The 16,235-nt window shown below is 41.9% G+C and overlaps 1 protein-coding gene across 1 annotated transcript in view; it reads right to left on the reverse strand.

The window, feature by feature from the left end:
* Nucleotides 1–606: 606 nt before the first annotated feature.
* Nucleotides 607–16,235, reverse strand: part of Ryr2 (ryanodine receptor 2) — a 380,472-nt gene continuing 364,843 nt past the window's right edge. The window contains exons 97-104 of the mRNA XM_055603932.1: nt 15,777–15,837; nt 13,007–13,153; nt 11,768–11,902; nt 6,330–6,486; nt 5,910–5,974; nt 4,549–4,649; nt 3,440–3,491; nt 607–2,018 (exon numbers count right to left, since the gene is read on the reverse strand). Coding sequence (XP_055459907.1) covers nt 1,923–2,018; nt 3,440–3,491; nt 4,549–4,649; nt 5,910–5,974; nt 6,330–6,486; nt 11,768–11,902; nt 13,007–13,153; nt 15,777–15,837 — 814 coding nt within the window. The 3' untranslated portion in view covers nt 607–1,922. The remainder of the gene's footprint in view (nt 2,019–3,439; nt 3,492–4,548; nt 4,650–5,909; nt 5,975–6,329; nt 6,487–11,767; nt 11,903–13,006; nt 13,154–15,776; nt 15,838–16,235) is intronic.

The following is a 16,235-nucleotide window of genomic DNA, read 5'->3' on the forward strand; positions in this document are numbered from 1 at the left end:
GATTCCATCTCTGAGAAGGCTTGGAAGCAATTTCCACAGCACAGCAAGATTTAATCCTTCCCCCAAATAAAAGTGACACAAAGAGACAAACACAAAAGCCAGGTTCTGTAGCTCAGATGGTGTGATGATTAGGCATAATAGGACAGGTGATGTGTAACTGACATCTCTGATGGTCCACGACACATAATACATGTTTAGTTTGTGTCTGTGTGTTTAATTAATTGTTCATTTGTGTTCCCTGTCTCTTTTGTATTAAGATATAAAGTGGATTATAATTATTATAGAACACTTTCGTGAGCAAGGAAGAGTTCTTTAAAGTGAAAGGAGTATGAAAATTTAAAAAGTGGAAAAAGTGGAGTTCTATCATTGAATGATAGCACACGACGTAGAGGGCAAGTGTGGGACTAAGTGCCTGGTAGGCCCAACTCTCCACAGTCGCAAATACGGCTCTGTGTGTCTGATTGTAAAAAGTCTCAGTGGTGTCTGGGTTTGTCCTACACACAGCTCAATTAAAAACTTAGGATTCTATGATTTCCTGGTACAAGAGAAATGAATAAAGATACAAGGAAGACAAGGATTTTAGTTAAATAGTTTAATTAGAGCCATTTTACAATTCTAAAATTAACAAGCAGACTTGTAATAAAAGATCTCCAATGTTTGCAGAATGACCTCGCTTCCATTCTGAGCCTGTCTTTTTAATTGTAAAGATTAGCATTACATTTAAAAGGACTCAAAATGAAAAAAAAAAAAAAAAGAAGAGGAAAAAAACAACATAAAATGAATTGATGTACCTGGTCACCCATGTCTCATGATGCAACCAATGAAATCTCTGAATGGATATTGCTTCAGCTTGGATATCAAAATAATGGCCCCACAAGGTGTCCTTAACCAACAACTGATCACAGGTGGCCAAAAGAAAGCGGAAAACCCAAGACCACTGTCACATCGGTGATGGTTCCAATGGCTGGTGGGTGACACTGACTCCAGATATATGAAAAAGCCCACAGCACTCTGTTACTATGGATGCAATTATCATGGAAGTCCTCCTGCGTTGCTCAACTTGTTTCTGAAGGCTTTCTTTGCTCATTTAAACTTGCATAATAAACATGCAATGAATTATTTCTTTTGAAGGTTGTATTTTTTTTTGCAGTCTTTTTGTTTGCATACAAAGATTTCATAGGTTGCCACGTTGCATCCGTGTTTACCAAAGTGGGGAGGGTAAATGAGACATAGCTGAATGAGAAGAGCCTGCTTCTGGCCCGAGACACGCCGCCCATCTTTCGAAAAAGGTACAGACAGCTTTTCTTACCCTCTCCCACCAAATAAAAGAACACGGGAAAAAATTTATATATATAAAACCAAAATCACAAAACCCATCTAGCCAAGAAAATAAGGTTGACATAAAGAAAATAAAGGTGTTTGTCATGCATATTATCTTCTGCATAGCTCAACCCACTTACAGTAAGGCACTATTTCCCTTTGCAACTGGTGTCCATTGTAACCCGTTAAGTGCTACAGTGCTCTAGGACCCTCAGACACTTCCTTCTGGGATGGAAAAATAAAGAGCCTGGGTGAGTATGGCTGCCATGCTTGGCTGCACAGGTTGGGCAACTCCTGGAGACTCCATGACCCTCAGGGGAAATTGTCCATGGGTAGGATGGTAGAGTGTCCATGATGAATTTCTTTCCAGAGTTCCTGTTTCGTCTGAGTGTGGATTTGGATTGTTCTTCAGTCTTTATTTCTCAATGAAGATACATGAGGTGGGGGAGAACAGTCAGGTCCTTTGAGACGAAGCATCGGTGCTCTCAGCACAGGATGCTGGCTAGTGGAAAACATGAGCAGGTGTTTCCAAGGGAACAACAGAGAGAGACAGAGGGAGAGAGAGATTGCTTTTGGTTTTCAGAGACAATCAAGGTATGATGTTAATTTAACTGGTCTTCATATTGTTTCCGGAAACAGTCCCCTGCTGGGAAAAATTCCCAACACCTTTCTTGGTACATCTTCCAGACATAAGATTCCTGTAAAGCAGAGGAAATCAATGTGTTAACAAGGTCTCCAAAGTCTGTGTCATAACAAAGAGCAGACTAGAAGATGCTGAACTCTCTTGCTTTATCGCATAAAACTGGAAAAGTCCAATTGCATTCAGATAGCCCCATTTAAATTACCTTCAGTAATAAACAACCTTCAAATAAACAAAATGTCTTTAGCATGAGCATAATATAATAATGATCAAAATGTATCTGTAAGTCTCTAAGGATTTCATGTATTATCATTACTTATTTTACCCAAGTTCAAACTATTATCCATTTGTGGTGAGTAACCCAGAAGGGAAATTTCAAAATTTCCTGAAAACCTTAGGCATGAAATTTTTTTCCAATTGTAATATTATAAGTAGGAGTTCATGAGAAAGTATGGGCCATATAATAAACACATTTTTTACAAAAGAAAAGAGATGGGATTCACAAGTAAACCCATTGTTAGGAGAAAACAAGAAACAGAACAGGAGCCTACCATAAAGGGCCTCTGAAAGACTCTACCTAGCAGTGTATCAGAGCAGATGCTGAGACTCATAACCAAACCTTGGGCATAGTGCAGGGAATCATATGAAAGAAGGGGGAGTTAGTGAGACCTGGAGAGCTCCACAAGGACCAAATATATCTGGGCACAGGGGTCTTTTCTGAGACTGTTTCTCCAACCAAGGACCATGCATGGAGATAACCTAGAACCCCACATAGCCCATGGCAGCTCATCATCCAAGTGGGTTCCCTAGTAAGGGGAACAGGGACTGTCTCTGACATGAACTCAGTGGCGGGCTCTATGATCCTCCCCCCCCCCCCCCGAGGGAGGAGCAGCCTTGCTAGGCCACAGAGGAGGACATTGCAGCCAGTCTTGATGAGTCCTGATAAACTAGGGCCAGATGGAAGGGGAGGAGAACCTCTCCTATCAGTGGACTTAGAGAGGGGCAGGGAGATGAGGGAGGGAGGGTGGGATTGGGAGGGAATGAGGGAGGGGGCTACAGCTGGGATACAAAGTAAATAACCTGTAATTAATATAAAGAAATAAAAACTATATAAAAAATGTGAAATTAGAATTTTGCTGTTTCATAATAGGCAGCATCTTTGATACTCATTTCACACAAAGAGTGTTATCTGAAGGTAGCATAATTAATATCTAAAAAAGAATGCTTCCTTTTAAATCAAATGTGTATATCTGAGTGGTTATGTGCCCATGAATGCAGTGCTCACGGGGGCCAGAAAGGAGCACTGGATTCCCTGGGGCTCGGGGTTACAGATGGTTGTGAGCTACCTCACAACCTCAGCTTCTAGAAGTATCCGGCACTCTGCTGCTAAGCCATCACTCTAGCCCCTGAAAGTAATTCTCCCCCTGAGCGTTAAATCAGTTTCATCCTAAAGATGGTGCATGCCCACCGCTCACCCACCTGTCCTGTGTGTTCTGTTTCATCCTTGTTTATGAGATACATCAGAAAAAACCTACAGAGACAGAGAAAAGGTCAGGAATAGACTACAGGAAAATACAAGTATAAACAGCAAAGATACTCACATAGTGTATCTTGGTTGCACTAGGTTATGGAAATAGAGTAAACATTACAAATTCAGTTTTTGAAAAATCAGTTATAATGTATCAGAAAGAAATAAGGATGTTCTCTGAAATGACCTGTCTAATTTTACACACAATTTTATACCTGAGTTACTTAAAACAAACAAACAAACAAACAAAAACACAGGAGTTTCATTCTGTGTTTATGTACAACCATGCCTAGCCCTTGGATATACATTTTTTTTAAGTCAGGCTAGGATCAACACTGATGAATTTTAATTCAAGGCTAACTTCATAAAATTCTATTTTTATCAAGTTAATTGAGTATAGTTTAACCACTTTTCTTCCAATCATTTTACTTGATATAATTTGTCCATCTGATGCTAAAATTGCATCCAAAAATAAGAATGATATTTTGATAAAACACAGTTTTAGTTATTTTGAGTTAGTCCCAAGGAAAGGTCATATTTTCATTTAATATGCATGCACACATATGTGTATACAGATATGATATACCTATGTACACTTACATAGATATAAATATACACATACATATATGTAAAACCCAGTGCAAAACAAAACAGAAACAACTGTATAACTATTATCAAAAACAACAAAAACAGTTTTTAACTGAATCTTCTGTAGTACCCAGAAAGATGTATAGGTCTTCAAAAAGGACGGGGGTGAGAAAATAGGGATGTGGGATGAGGAAGTATCCACATAACTCAGGCTTGCATCTCGAGGATTCCTGTTTGAAACAGGAACACAGCCAGCATCTCTGCAAGGCTCTACACCATCCCAACCATATTCTAGATTCTTCAGTATCATTCACGCGAATATAGACAGTTTCTAATTATTTAAGTCATCCTCCTCCACAGATGAGAGGATCTTTCTCTCCTGGAGTCCAACCGCTGCCCTGTTTCTGGAGTTTATAGGAATGGTAAGGAACTGGTCCCTGGGGAAGGGAAGAGCAACGAGAGGGGAACTCACAAGTAGTTGGCCAGGTTGTGCTCCTGTAGAGTATGGGTTTCAAAGCCATGTGGCACTGTATCAAAATAATCATTGCCTATCCCACAGATGAAGCACTTGGTCTAGAATTCAAAGGGAGACAACAGAATAGCAGAGAAGTCACAGGATAGCAGAGAATTAAAACATAGTCTACTGGGTTGTATAGTGTTGCCTCTGAATATTGTTCATTGCTTCTGGAGGAAGGAGAAATGCTTATACAACTCAGGAAGCTCAGAAAACCCTACCAGGAACTTACTGGACACAGGCAGTTTAGCAGGCTCAGGAAGCTGAGTGAGTTACAGGTTCAGTAGGCCCCTCCCTTATGCTAAGTGAGCAGGAAGTGACTCTGGTGCAGCCGTCTATAAGTCAGGATGGAAGCTCTCTGGATGCAGCTGTCCCGAGTCATAATCCAACCTTGGTGGGTCTTTCAGTAATGCAACTACTGTCAGTCACTCATGCTCTCATGAGTAACCCCTCAACCATGCTGCTATATCAAATCCATCACCCATGCTGCCGTAAGTAACCTCCTTATCCACAATCCTGTAATCAACCCCTTTTGTAAATAATCCCAAAGCATCCACTGATCCAAGTTAGACTTGGGTGGAGCCAATTATTCGGCCTATCTGGGACAAACAGTCATTTGTTCAAATTTCCCCAGAAAATGCTATGCAACACATTGTTGGGAGAAAGCTTAATATATGATTTCCTCAATATACACCAAACATCACCTTGTGATATGGTCCCTGAGTACAAATTTAACTATCACACACAACTATATCTTGGGGTTTGCTTAAGTGATATGGGATCCAGAAAGGGGATGGGATATTGATGGCTGATCAGAAATGTCTTTTCATTTTTTTTCTGCAGCCTACATGCACCCATCTGGACTTAGTGATTGATCTGTTCACAACACCAAGTAATTAGCTAAACAAGATTAACTGAGTCCTCAAAAGAAATTGAAAACTTGCCACCTATCCAAACACAGTTCAGTACCCAAACAAAAGAGGTATAAAACTTAGACCAATTATGAGATGTTTCATCAGTGATTTGGAAAGGTCCTCTCATGGTCAGGTGCTGGTCCAGGTATTAATCAATCAAAGGACATCTTTAGGAATAGGCTAATCTGCATTGCTCTCCTCGGGATTTGCCTTTATGCACAGTGCCAGGTGGTTTATGCTTAGGACTGAAGGCCTGTACTGTGAGCTAAAGTGAAGCAGGGCCTTCCCTCATGCCAGGGTTTTAGAATTACAGTGACCATATACATCTTCAAGTGAATTCAGTTACCACTGAGGAAACTGGGCATCACTCACAGCATCCCCACCACCAAGCCACAAATGCCTCACCTCCATGTCTTCCTTGACTTGCTCCTGCTGGTCTCTGAGTTCTCCAAAAGCATCAATGATCAAACCTAGTGTTTAAAAGAGAACATATATGATCAACTGTGAACAATAGTTCAACTCATAACTCCTTGGAAATTTGGGGGTAATTAAATCTGTGTTCCCAGGCCATGATTCTCAAACTTGGCTCAAGAATAAACTCTTATTCCCTGTATGGCAAAAGCTGGGAGGCTTATTTGTTTTGCATCAACACACACTTCTTTATTTTCCCTCTAGAGATTTCACAAGGAAGAAATACTAAAAGAAAAAAGTTCATTTGGCCTTGGCAAAAAGCATGTGATACTATTAGCCCACCTTGCATTTTGGCTTCAGCAACAGATGGCTCATGGTCAAGATACTCAGGAGCCATTGGTGTGCGTGTCTCACCTTGTATGATCGCCAAGAGGATGACAATCACAAAGAAGAAGAAGGTGATGTCAAAGATGATACGGTAGATCTCATACTCGTCTCCCGCTGGGTCTTCAATTTCATCACCAATGCCCCCTCCAGCGCGGACACCCACATACATGTGAAACATGTAACACTGGAAGGCAGAAAGAGAGACACTTCTGAGGGTCCCGCTAACATGGGGATTTCTCCCCAGTGTCTGATCCTCATTCTAAATGAGAGGAATCTGTGTGCTTTGTGTCATCTTTCTGTTTTAATCCTCCTTCCTGTGATGTGAACATGTGCCTCTGTGCCTCTTACTGTCTCCTAATCAAAACTCCACACTGATCCACCCTGCTCACTCTGCTTAGATCTTCCGTGTTTCTGTGTCACTTGGGGGAAAAACAGAAGTGCTTCATTAGCCCCTTGGCCCTCTACCCTGAACTTTCCAGCCCAGGGATTGGCCTTTCTCTCCCCCAGAGGATCTTCACTATATAATCCAGATATTTTGGTTCTCTCTCTCTTTCTCTCCCTGCATTTCTCTCTTTGTACATGCTCTTCCTCTCTCTTCCCTCTCCCCTCTGTCTCCCTCTGCAAAGCAACTTCCCTGGCCTTGTTCCTTGGGACCAGTGAACCTGCCCAAGATCTGCCCCCAATAAACCTGTCTTTACACTTTAATTTGAATTGGCTCATTTTGTAGGTGGAAGATAACCTATCACACATGCCCACAGTCGCATCCCCATGTCATCCTGTCAGGCTCAGAATCCGGATCATCATGCTCACGGAGGTACTTTTCTCGGCCTGATAGACATTAAGCCAAAACCATTATGATGCCTGCCCTGAACTCCTACTACTGTAAAAACCCAGCTGGACCCACCAACACTATTCTGGAGCCTAGAAAAGCTGTTTGTGGCAGCAAGGCCAAGAGAGTCCTTCGGAGAGAGCTCGTTTAAGGCTGTAGTACCCAGGCTGGTTTAGGCCTATCTGCACAACCTGTCTCCTTGGAGGCTCAGATGTCTGGATTGTTAGTACCATTTGCCGAGCCTGTGTCTAGATGTGAAATTTTGGAGATAGTCACTTTAATACAACAAAAGAAAAAGCCAGTATCTTCCTTTCAGGACACTACATTGATTTCTTAAAACTTGGTGGCTAAAACTGTCCACAGTGCCTTTTAGAATAAAGGATAACTTATTTTCACTGTATATTTCTGTTTTCTTTATAAATTCTTCTCTTTTTAAAATTTATTTTTTTATGTGCATTGGTGTAAGGGTGTTGGATCCTCTGGAACTGGAGTTACAGACAGTTGTGAGCTGGCATGGGGTGCTAGGAATTGAACCTGGGTCCTCTGGAAGAGCAGCCAGTGCTTTTAACCACCAAGCCATCTCTCCAGCCCTTCTGTCTAAATTCTTTATATGGAACACATTGCTTATTTTCACTAAGGAAACATGGTGTCCCGTATTCTTTTCTGAAGGTGAGTCTTCTTACGTGGAGAGCCATGGGGAGCGACCATGGTGGCCTCAGCTGTCCTGGCCTGGCTGAGGGGCTGACAGGGTTGCCTTTGAGAGTGCAGAGGGGAGTTTTCCTAGTCTCAGCTTTCCAAACAAAGCTCGAAATGGCTGCACTGGTATGTGAACATTCATTGGTGTCTCAGACTCAGAAGTCTAATTATTACCTTTTCCTGAAAACCAGACCCCCTTTCTCTACTTTTCTTTCCACAGACCAAGCCTAGTTAGGGCAGAAATACAAGAATCAGTTTTGGGGGCAGAACACTACACTTCTTTCACAGGGTCTTAAAAAATGAGAAAAAAAAAAGAAAGAAATCAATAGGGAAGGAGGATGAGACAAAGGAAAAGGTGGAAGGAGGAAGTACGAGGAGGCTCAAAGGGAAGTGGCGGGAGAGGGGGGTGAGGGGATCCAGGAAGCAGGAGCCAGAGACCTTGATGGAAAGGTCAGGTCAGATGTGTGAGAACAGCTAATTAACTGAGGTGATCTCCAATAACTGCCTGAGCAGCTAACTTCCTCAAGCTGCTCCTTATCCTCATTTTTTTCTGAAAGGGGTGGGGTTGAGGGAGGGGGCATCCACGGGTCCTGCAGGTTTGCAAAGCTTCCAGGGAGATGATAAGGCTTCTAGGCAAAAATGTCCCTCTGGGCCCAGTCTCAGCAGCTACCATGATCATTTTGCCCCCGGCTGAAGACTTTTTTTTCACTTTCTCTACATTTCCAAAGAGGCTGTTCAAGCCCTATCAGGACAGAGTTGGCTTAATTAGATTCTTAGAATAAAACACCTTGATCTGGGAAGAAATAAATCCCTGGGTGAGTCATAGTTTGTAAAACTTTGGCTGCAGTGCCACCTACTGGAAGCGACAGAAGCCAAAGGTTGAAGTTTCTGCTGATGACTGCTCTCCACACACAGACATAGCCTGAGAAGCAAAGACTCAGTCTCTCTCCTCTTGCTGAAAGGAGACATCTGATACCTTTCCTCACAGAGTAGCCAAGATCATCACGGCCAAAGATAAGATAAAAACCTCATGGCGATGTGCAGAGAAAAGCCTGAACCACACATAGCCACCAATGGTCTTGCTCATGACTCTCAGAAGTCCCTTGAACTGATGATGTCCAGGTTCTGGCTAAGTTAAGAGCTCACTTACTTCTCCTAAAATGAGACTGTAACCTTACGCATACTTGTCAACTTAATTTGATAAAGAAGCACTGAAGATAGCAGTACAAATTGTTAGTAACTAACTGTTCTGACTTGAGAAAGATTGGCATTCATTTTTACCATTTTCCCCTTAGGGGCTTGTATGTATTGTCAATATGGTGTATTGAATTTGTTTTTGTTTTGCTTTGTTTTGCATTTGATGATCAGTTAACATGAAGGTGCTTCCAAGACAAGTAGGTCATGAGGGCTCTGATAGAATGGTAAAATGGATGAATCCTTGGATGGATCTAAACAGTACTAGGATATAGTGGGAGTAAGAGGTAGAACCTTGATGGAGGAAGTAGGTCCTGGTGACAAGTCCTCCAGGATATCTTGCCCTTCAGAATCTCATGGTTTCTGCTTCCTAGCCACCAAGATGCAACCTACTCTGCTTCATCATACATTCATCATCACCGCTGTCTGACACCTCTGAAACCATGAGCCACGATACACAATCCATGCCTTAACATTGTTCTCAAGCATTTTAGAAATGGCAAGGAAAAAATTAAAATGGAGACCAATTTCTCTGCCTTTTATACTCACACACCATACTGCTAGACAAGCCCAGCCAGGAAAGGCTGTGGTATTCTTAAGAAAAATTAAGGAACACAATGGAAACACTTACGGATATTTAGTGAAAACTGGGTCATCTTATTGCTGAATACAGTGAAGAATCACACAGGACCCCCTGATAAGAGCAACTAACTGATAACAAATGGACTTTGATACATATGGACAATCTCTTTAAAGTTGTATAAATTCAAATTCCCAGGAAGAGGAATGGGCTGATTTCCCCTGTTACTCCACTGGCTGGGGTTACTATGAGCTTTACATTTTTAACAATAAAATGTAGTTTTCCATTATTCTGGCTCAAATTTCTTTATAGTAATAGTCGGGCATCTTTTAGACTTATGAGCTGAATGAATTAACATTATTATGCATTGCCTAGCCATATAATTGACCCTTTGTCTATTGTCTTATTTCTTATAATGTTTTTAAATTACTTAAATTACATTTTAGTGTGTGTGTGTGTGTGTGTGTGTGTGTGTGTGTGTGTGTGTGTGTGTTGGGGGTTCCATGGCAAGGATGTGGAGGTCAGAGGATTCCTTTCAAGCATCTCTCCCTCCAGCATGCAGGGCCAGAGGACTGAGCTCATATTGGCTGTAGATTTAGCGGTAGGTGATTTCTCCAAAGAGCATATTGCTGGCCCCAGCTTATGTCTTTTAAAGGGTATAGTGAGATCTGTGCCAATGAAGGAAGCTGTCCCTTCCTTATCATATTGAATATATTTTGGCCAGTTTATCACTTGTCTGTAAGACTTGATTTGTATTTGCCTTTCTCAAAAAGAATACTTTTTGCTTTCACAAGTTTCTAGGTTTTATATCAGCTACAGAAAGACCTTGTATCCATTAAAATTTATTATTATTTTAACGACTTAAACCTGTCCTAATTGCTACTGACTTGAATAGAAAGACTGGTATTCATTTTTATCATTTTCCCCTCAGGGACTTGTGATTTATTGATTTTTTTTTGCATTTTATTATTGCAAAAAGAAACTTTATCATAGTTTAACTTCTTTGAATATTTATATGCACTTCACCTTACTCTATCCTATTCCAAAAGAGGTACAAAAGTACCTAACTTATTATCAATCAAGGTATCAGTCTCTTGCTCACATCGCTCTTCTGGGACATTTCTTTTTCTAGAGAAGTTTCAGAATCATCCTACCAGCACCCTTTACACTCAAACACAACCCCAACCATGTACATATTCCACTGAAGGGCCGACAGAAAGACCTTGCTCTTCCCAGTTAGCAACAGTTACTTTGTCTTATTTCCCCCTCCCAAACCTCAGTGCTCAAAGATAGTAATTTTCTGTGATATGCATATAAAATGTTCCCCATAGGCTTATGTGTTTGAACACCTCCTCTCCAGTTGGTGGTGCTCTTTGGGGAGGTTATGAAACCTTCGAAGAAATATGTCACTTGTCGGGGGGGGGAGGTGAGGTCATATTGCCTAGCTTTACTTGCTGATTTGTTTCTTGAGTATGGGTGAAATATGACCCATCAGCCTCCTGCTCCTGCCTTCCTGACTTCTCTGCCTGCTGCCTAACTTCCCTGTCATGAAGGACTTCATCCCTACACAACTGTAAGCCAAAATAAATCCTTTCTATCCTAGGTTGCTTTTTGCCAGGATATTTTATCCCAGAAACACAACCATATCAAAGAGGCAAGTTGTGCAATAGTTCTTGTGCTGTGACACACAACAGTGTGAAAGCTGGAACATCTGTTAACTTTAACAGATGTTAAGGAGTTAACATCTGTTAACTCTTAAAGGACCAAAAGAGGACCTTTAAGAGAAGATATTCAGTATAAAAGCAAAAGTATCAGTTCTGTAAGATATATTTTTGCATTTGAGTAATTCAAGTAAAGTCAGGCTTCAGAACACTCTCCAGGAGGACATTCTACCTGCTGTCCTGGAATGTGTGAGCAGCAGGCTAACATGACTGCATTTCTCCCAATTCTAACTACATCGCTCAGCATATCTACTAATTACGGAGCTGAACAAACATGGGTAGGAAGCCAACGGAAGCAGTACTTTATGCCTGGCTAAACTCAAAATGGCTGTGTTTTGAAGAACCACTCAACCTTTTGTCATGCCTGGTACCTCCTCTCCTGCCCTAGGGATGAGAAAATGTACAGTGGCTTAGATGGAAGGTGTGGGGTGATTCAGGAGCTTACCGTCAACATGTCGTCACACTTCATGTCTGGCGTGTCACCGTCTTCACTTTTATTGTAGAACTTTCGGAAGAAATTGAAGGCCACGACAGTATACAGGTATACCACGACCGCTAGCAAGCCAACAGTTAACACGAGCTGAAAACAAGGTGACAAGTTTATCCGCACACGTTCTTTAATTTATCCAGTCTGTCAAAGCATTTTATGCTAAACTTGACTACTGAACTGACTAATAAGCACACAACACAAATAAAGAACGCAAAAATTCTGATTTCATTTTCATACTCAAATCAAATTGATACATATTAGAAAGCAGTTTCAGTGCTCACTTTGCTATTATCTATCTGGCAGAAAATACAGTGTAACATACTCTCCTGCAATATAAGTCAAATTTTTATGTGTACGTATGTGTGTGTGCCTGCTTACATGTATGTGCACCAGGTGGGTGGGATTCCATGGGACTGGAGTTACAGGCAGCTTGGGGCCACCCAACCTGGGTCTTTGCAAGAGCAGTAAGTGCTCCGACCTGCTGTGCCATCTCTCGAGTTGTTAAATTAACCATGTTGGGAGCTCTGTCCTAGTCCACTGTCTGGCAAAGGATCAGTGTCCACAGAGATTCTCTCAGAGTGCCTTTGAGCTGCCATGAAGATCTCAGGTTTATTCAGACCCCTAGGTAACCTGTAGGAGCTTCTTGTGGACTTTAGAAAACAAGGGATTATGGTAACAGTAGTAAAAGCAGATGTGGTTCCAGTGGTTGGAGGAACACTGATTATAAAATGCAACTAGGCCAGAAGAACTGTTAATCCAGATGATTAGCACAGAATTGTTAGCACCGACTGAATGCTTGGAACAGCCGATGACTGAGTAAAATGTACACTTCTGCACTAAGTCACCAGGAATGGAGAGCTCCAGTGTGAACGGCTGAGTTCCATCAGAATACCAGTGGGTTTTCTGGACCTAGACCAGCTGTCCCCTATGTCAGCATGCCCTCCTTGTCAATGGTACCTAGTGACATAGAGTATCAGTAAGATTTTGTTCAGTTTAAAAAATAGAGAGGCTAATGAATTTAAGTGCGATATTTCTCACTATCAATGCAACCAAGGCATCTGGATTCTGCAACAGTTTTGGACACAGCATAATATCAGGTGGAACCATATGTTGTCCCTTAAAAGCTGGATTTGTTTTTTTGCAGGCTTACTTCCTGCTGTTTTTAGTTTCTCTAAAGGAAATACAACCTTTTACCTGTTTTCCATTGTGGGTAACTGAGGACAGGATGGTCCTCAATGTTTTGAATCCCATCGCGATATCAAGGAGGTGAGCAGCAAAAAAAAAGTTGTTATAGTGTCCAAGAACAGACATGGTCATATACCAAGCCAGGTACAGGAATGACTGTTGGGAACAAACAAGGGGGAAGGCATGTCAGACACGAGACTGCGCAAGAACCAGCAAGAGCCACTGCCATCTCACTTCATGCTAAGCTCTGCACTCACCTCTTCTGACTAGACAGTAATTCTTCAAGTTCTAGTTAGCTGGATTCATTTTAGAACATTTTACCTTTATTTAGTTTGTTATGAAAGGCTCAGTGTAATTTCTTCCTCTACACCAACTCTTCTTATTCTTCCTTTTACAAATAAGAGAAACGCGCATGCTGTATGCTAAGAGCAGCTTCAGCATCGTGCTCGCTACATCACACAAGATATTTCTTTGCTATCGAGGCTGCTCTGTGACTTCAGAATCCATTAGACTTCAAAGACTACCCAGCCATGATCAGTTAAAAAAAAAAAAGTCAGCAAATGTTACTCAGGGACAAGACTGCCTCTGTTTCGGAACTCATGTCTACAGTCCACTCAAGAATCCACTAAGTTTGACTCCTTCCTTTTCTCTTCTCGGTTCTTCATTTGTCTAAGTTTGTTAAGATCTGTTAGAGTCTATTGCAGGATAGTTCCTAAACAGTCTCATCGAGGCAGCGTCATACTTTGAGTGAACTAAAGTAAGCCCAATAGCAACCAAAGTATTTCTTGATGTCACTGACGCCTGTAGTGACTTTCACTGCATATTTGGTGCTGTTTGTAGAAGCCTCCTAAACCATAATTAAGGAATTGCTTTTTAATTAGCCATACGTGTGTGTATTCATGGATACATATGGACACACAATGCAATGGCCTCAGAGGCCAGAGAAGGAATCAGCCACCCTAGAACTGGAGTTAGAGACAGTTGTGAGTGCTGGGAACCAAACACAAGTCTTCTGCAAGAGAGGAGGTACTGTGAGCAGCTGCCGAGCCACCTCTCCAGTTTCCTGAATTATAACTAACGTAAACGATTCAGTTCCATTACGGTGTAAGTGTCCATGCTTGGTGGACAGCGAAGATGTAGGACTGAAGCCCAGTGGTTGCGTTAGCTCCCCGGAGCAGAGCTTCTCCTACAGATGCTGGGTCTGGATGACAGCCACTCCTAGGGGAGGATCAGAACTGTTGTTCTGACTCTAATCTTAGAGGAAGAAAAAAAGGGGAGGCTGGCGTCATGCAAGCTTCCGTGAGCATCAAGGGACTGGAGTTAGGAAAAGAAAAATGGCATTTGAAAAAGACACTAAGGATCTAGTGGGAAGGGTTTAGAGGTGACACACTTGAGAGGATAGTAAAAAGGAGACACATCACAACCTTGTAAGAGATGCAAAGCCTGAGGAAGAGGACACACATGGGAACCTCAAGAGGAAAGAGATATAAATGGCTGACAAACTAGTCATGGCTGCAGTATTGATTGACACAGACATACCCTGTTAAGCCTGAGTGACAGATGAAGAAAGAGCAATTCCTAGCAATAGTACTTTGCTCATTTTTATACTAAAAATTACTCTTTTGAATGATAAGAAATGCTCTTCGGAATCCCATACTTAATTTGAATTACCCTCATTGCTCTTCAGAGATCAACTAAACGACTGAAGACCTGGCAACACATAAGAAGCAACTGGCCAACTAGAAGGCATAAAGTTGCAGGGGACTGCCAGCCCAAGGGGTTTCAGAGAGATGTTTGAAGGGACTTCTCCAGGCGGCCTACAGGATTAACCCACATCCAACTTCTCTGGACTCCATTGGGCAAATGAGGGTTATGCAAGACCTGTGACATGGAGAATGGCCCCTGTGTGCCCAAGCCAGAGTGTGCTGACTACCTGTGTGGCAGGTACCTAATGAAGCATGATTTGGGTGACCCCTGCTTATTGAGAGGTTTCCCACCATTAGATGAGAAAGTTCCTGCTAGGTGCTATACTAATAGTCAGTGGCTCTGGAAGGTACTTGAGAAAAGTTTTGAAGCTCTCAGAAGTACCTATGATGGCTGGGTTGGAAGGGTGGGGATGGGTGGAAGAGAATTTGCTTTCTGTCACAGACTTTAGAGACGAAAATGGAACCGTCACCATAAAAGCTAGTGCCAAAATTCAACAGTGAGGTACAGAGGCAGCTTCCGGTAATGGATGATGAAATTCAACCATGTTTAAGTACACACCTGGGCCATATGCTTAGTGTCTAAAGGCTTTTGATAAGGATAGATGAAGAAAAAGAACACAGTGGTTTAATGTACTTAATTTGGGAGAAAAAGCAGGCACAGCTATTTTAAAAATACATTAGTTTTTAAAAACATATATAAAGTAATGTATTTCATCATGGTGTTTCCACAAATATTTTGCTTTTATTGTTTCTCCATCTGCCCACCCACCTTTTCACTCCCAACTTTCCGATTCCTCCTCCCCCACATCTCCTTCTTAGTACAAATAATTTTTTTTTTTTAATTTTTATCTAGGTGTGTTTTTTGAGCATCTGCAAGCTTATGAAGTCTATTATGGTCCCACTGAATTATAAATGGGAATCCATACAAATTTTCAAAGTTTTTCTTATACTAATATATAAGATAGGGTGGTTAAAGCATCTGTGTTCGGGTCTCTTTCAGAGCAACTTCCTCAACAACTCCCTCTATCGGCAAGAGGCTGCCGTTCCAGGCAAGCAGCATGCAGGAGGCTTACGTTATCCGTGAACACGACTCCAAGTTTCCACATCTGGTACTTCACATCGATAGAGTTCAGCCTGGAATGACAGAGAGAAAGTGTGGGTGTTTGCATTAACAGAAGATACTGGCCTGGGAGGGTGCCCGCACCTGTCGTGGGCAAAGCTGGACACCTGCTCTGGGGACTACTCATTTCCAGGCATGAGGAAGAACTAAAACCTGCTGGGGACACACCCCAGGGCTCTACGATGACCTGGGGGGATCATGGGAAAGAAAACAAAATGTCACCACATTCTTTAGTAACTTAAATTTACCATCATCATTATTCTTGTACATAGCTTTTATGACATGTGTGTATTGCATGTGTTGGGGGCGGGAGTAGGAGAAAGATGGACAAAGAGAGTGATAAAAATGTGTGGTCATATGTACAGGTGTGTGTGTGTGTGTGTGTGTGTGTGTGTGTGTGTGTGTGTGTGTG

The sequence above is a fragment of the Psammomys obesus genome, unplaced genomic scaffold, assembly GCF_907164565.1.
Source record: "Psammomys obesus unplaced genomic scaffold, mPsaObe1.curated_primary_1811, whole genome shotgun sequence".
NCBI lineage: Eukaryota > Metazoa > Chordata > Mammalia > Rodentia > Muridae > Psammomys > Psammomys obesus.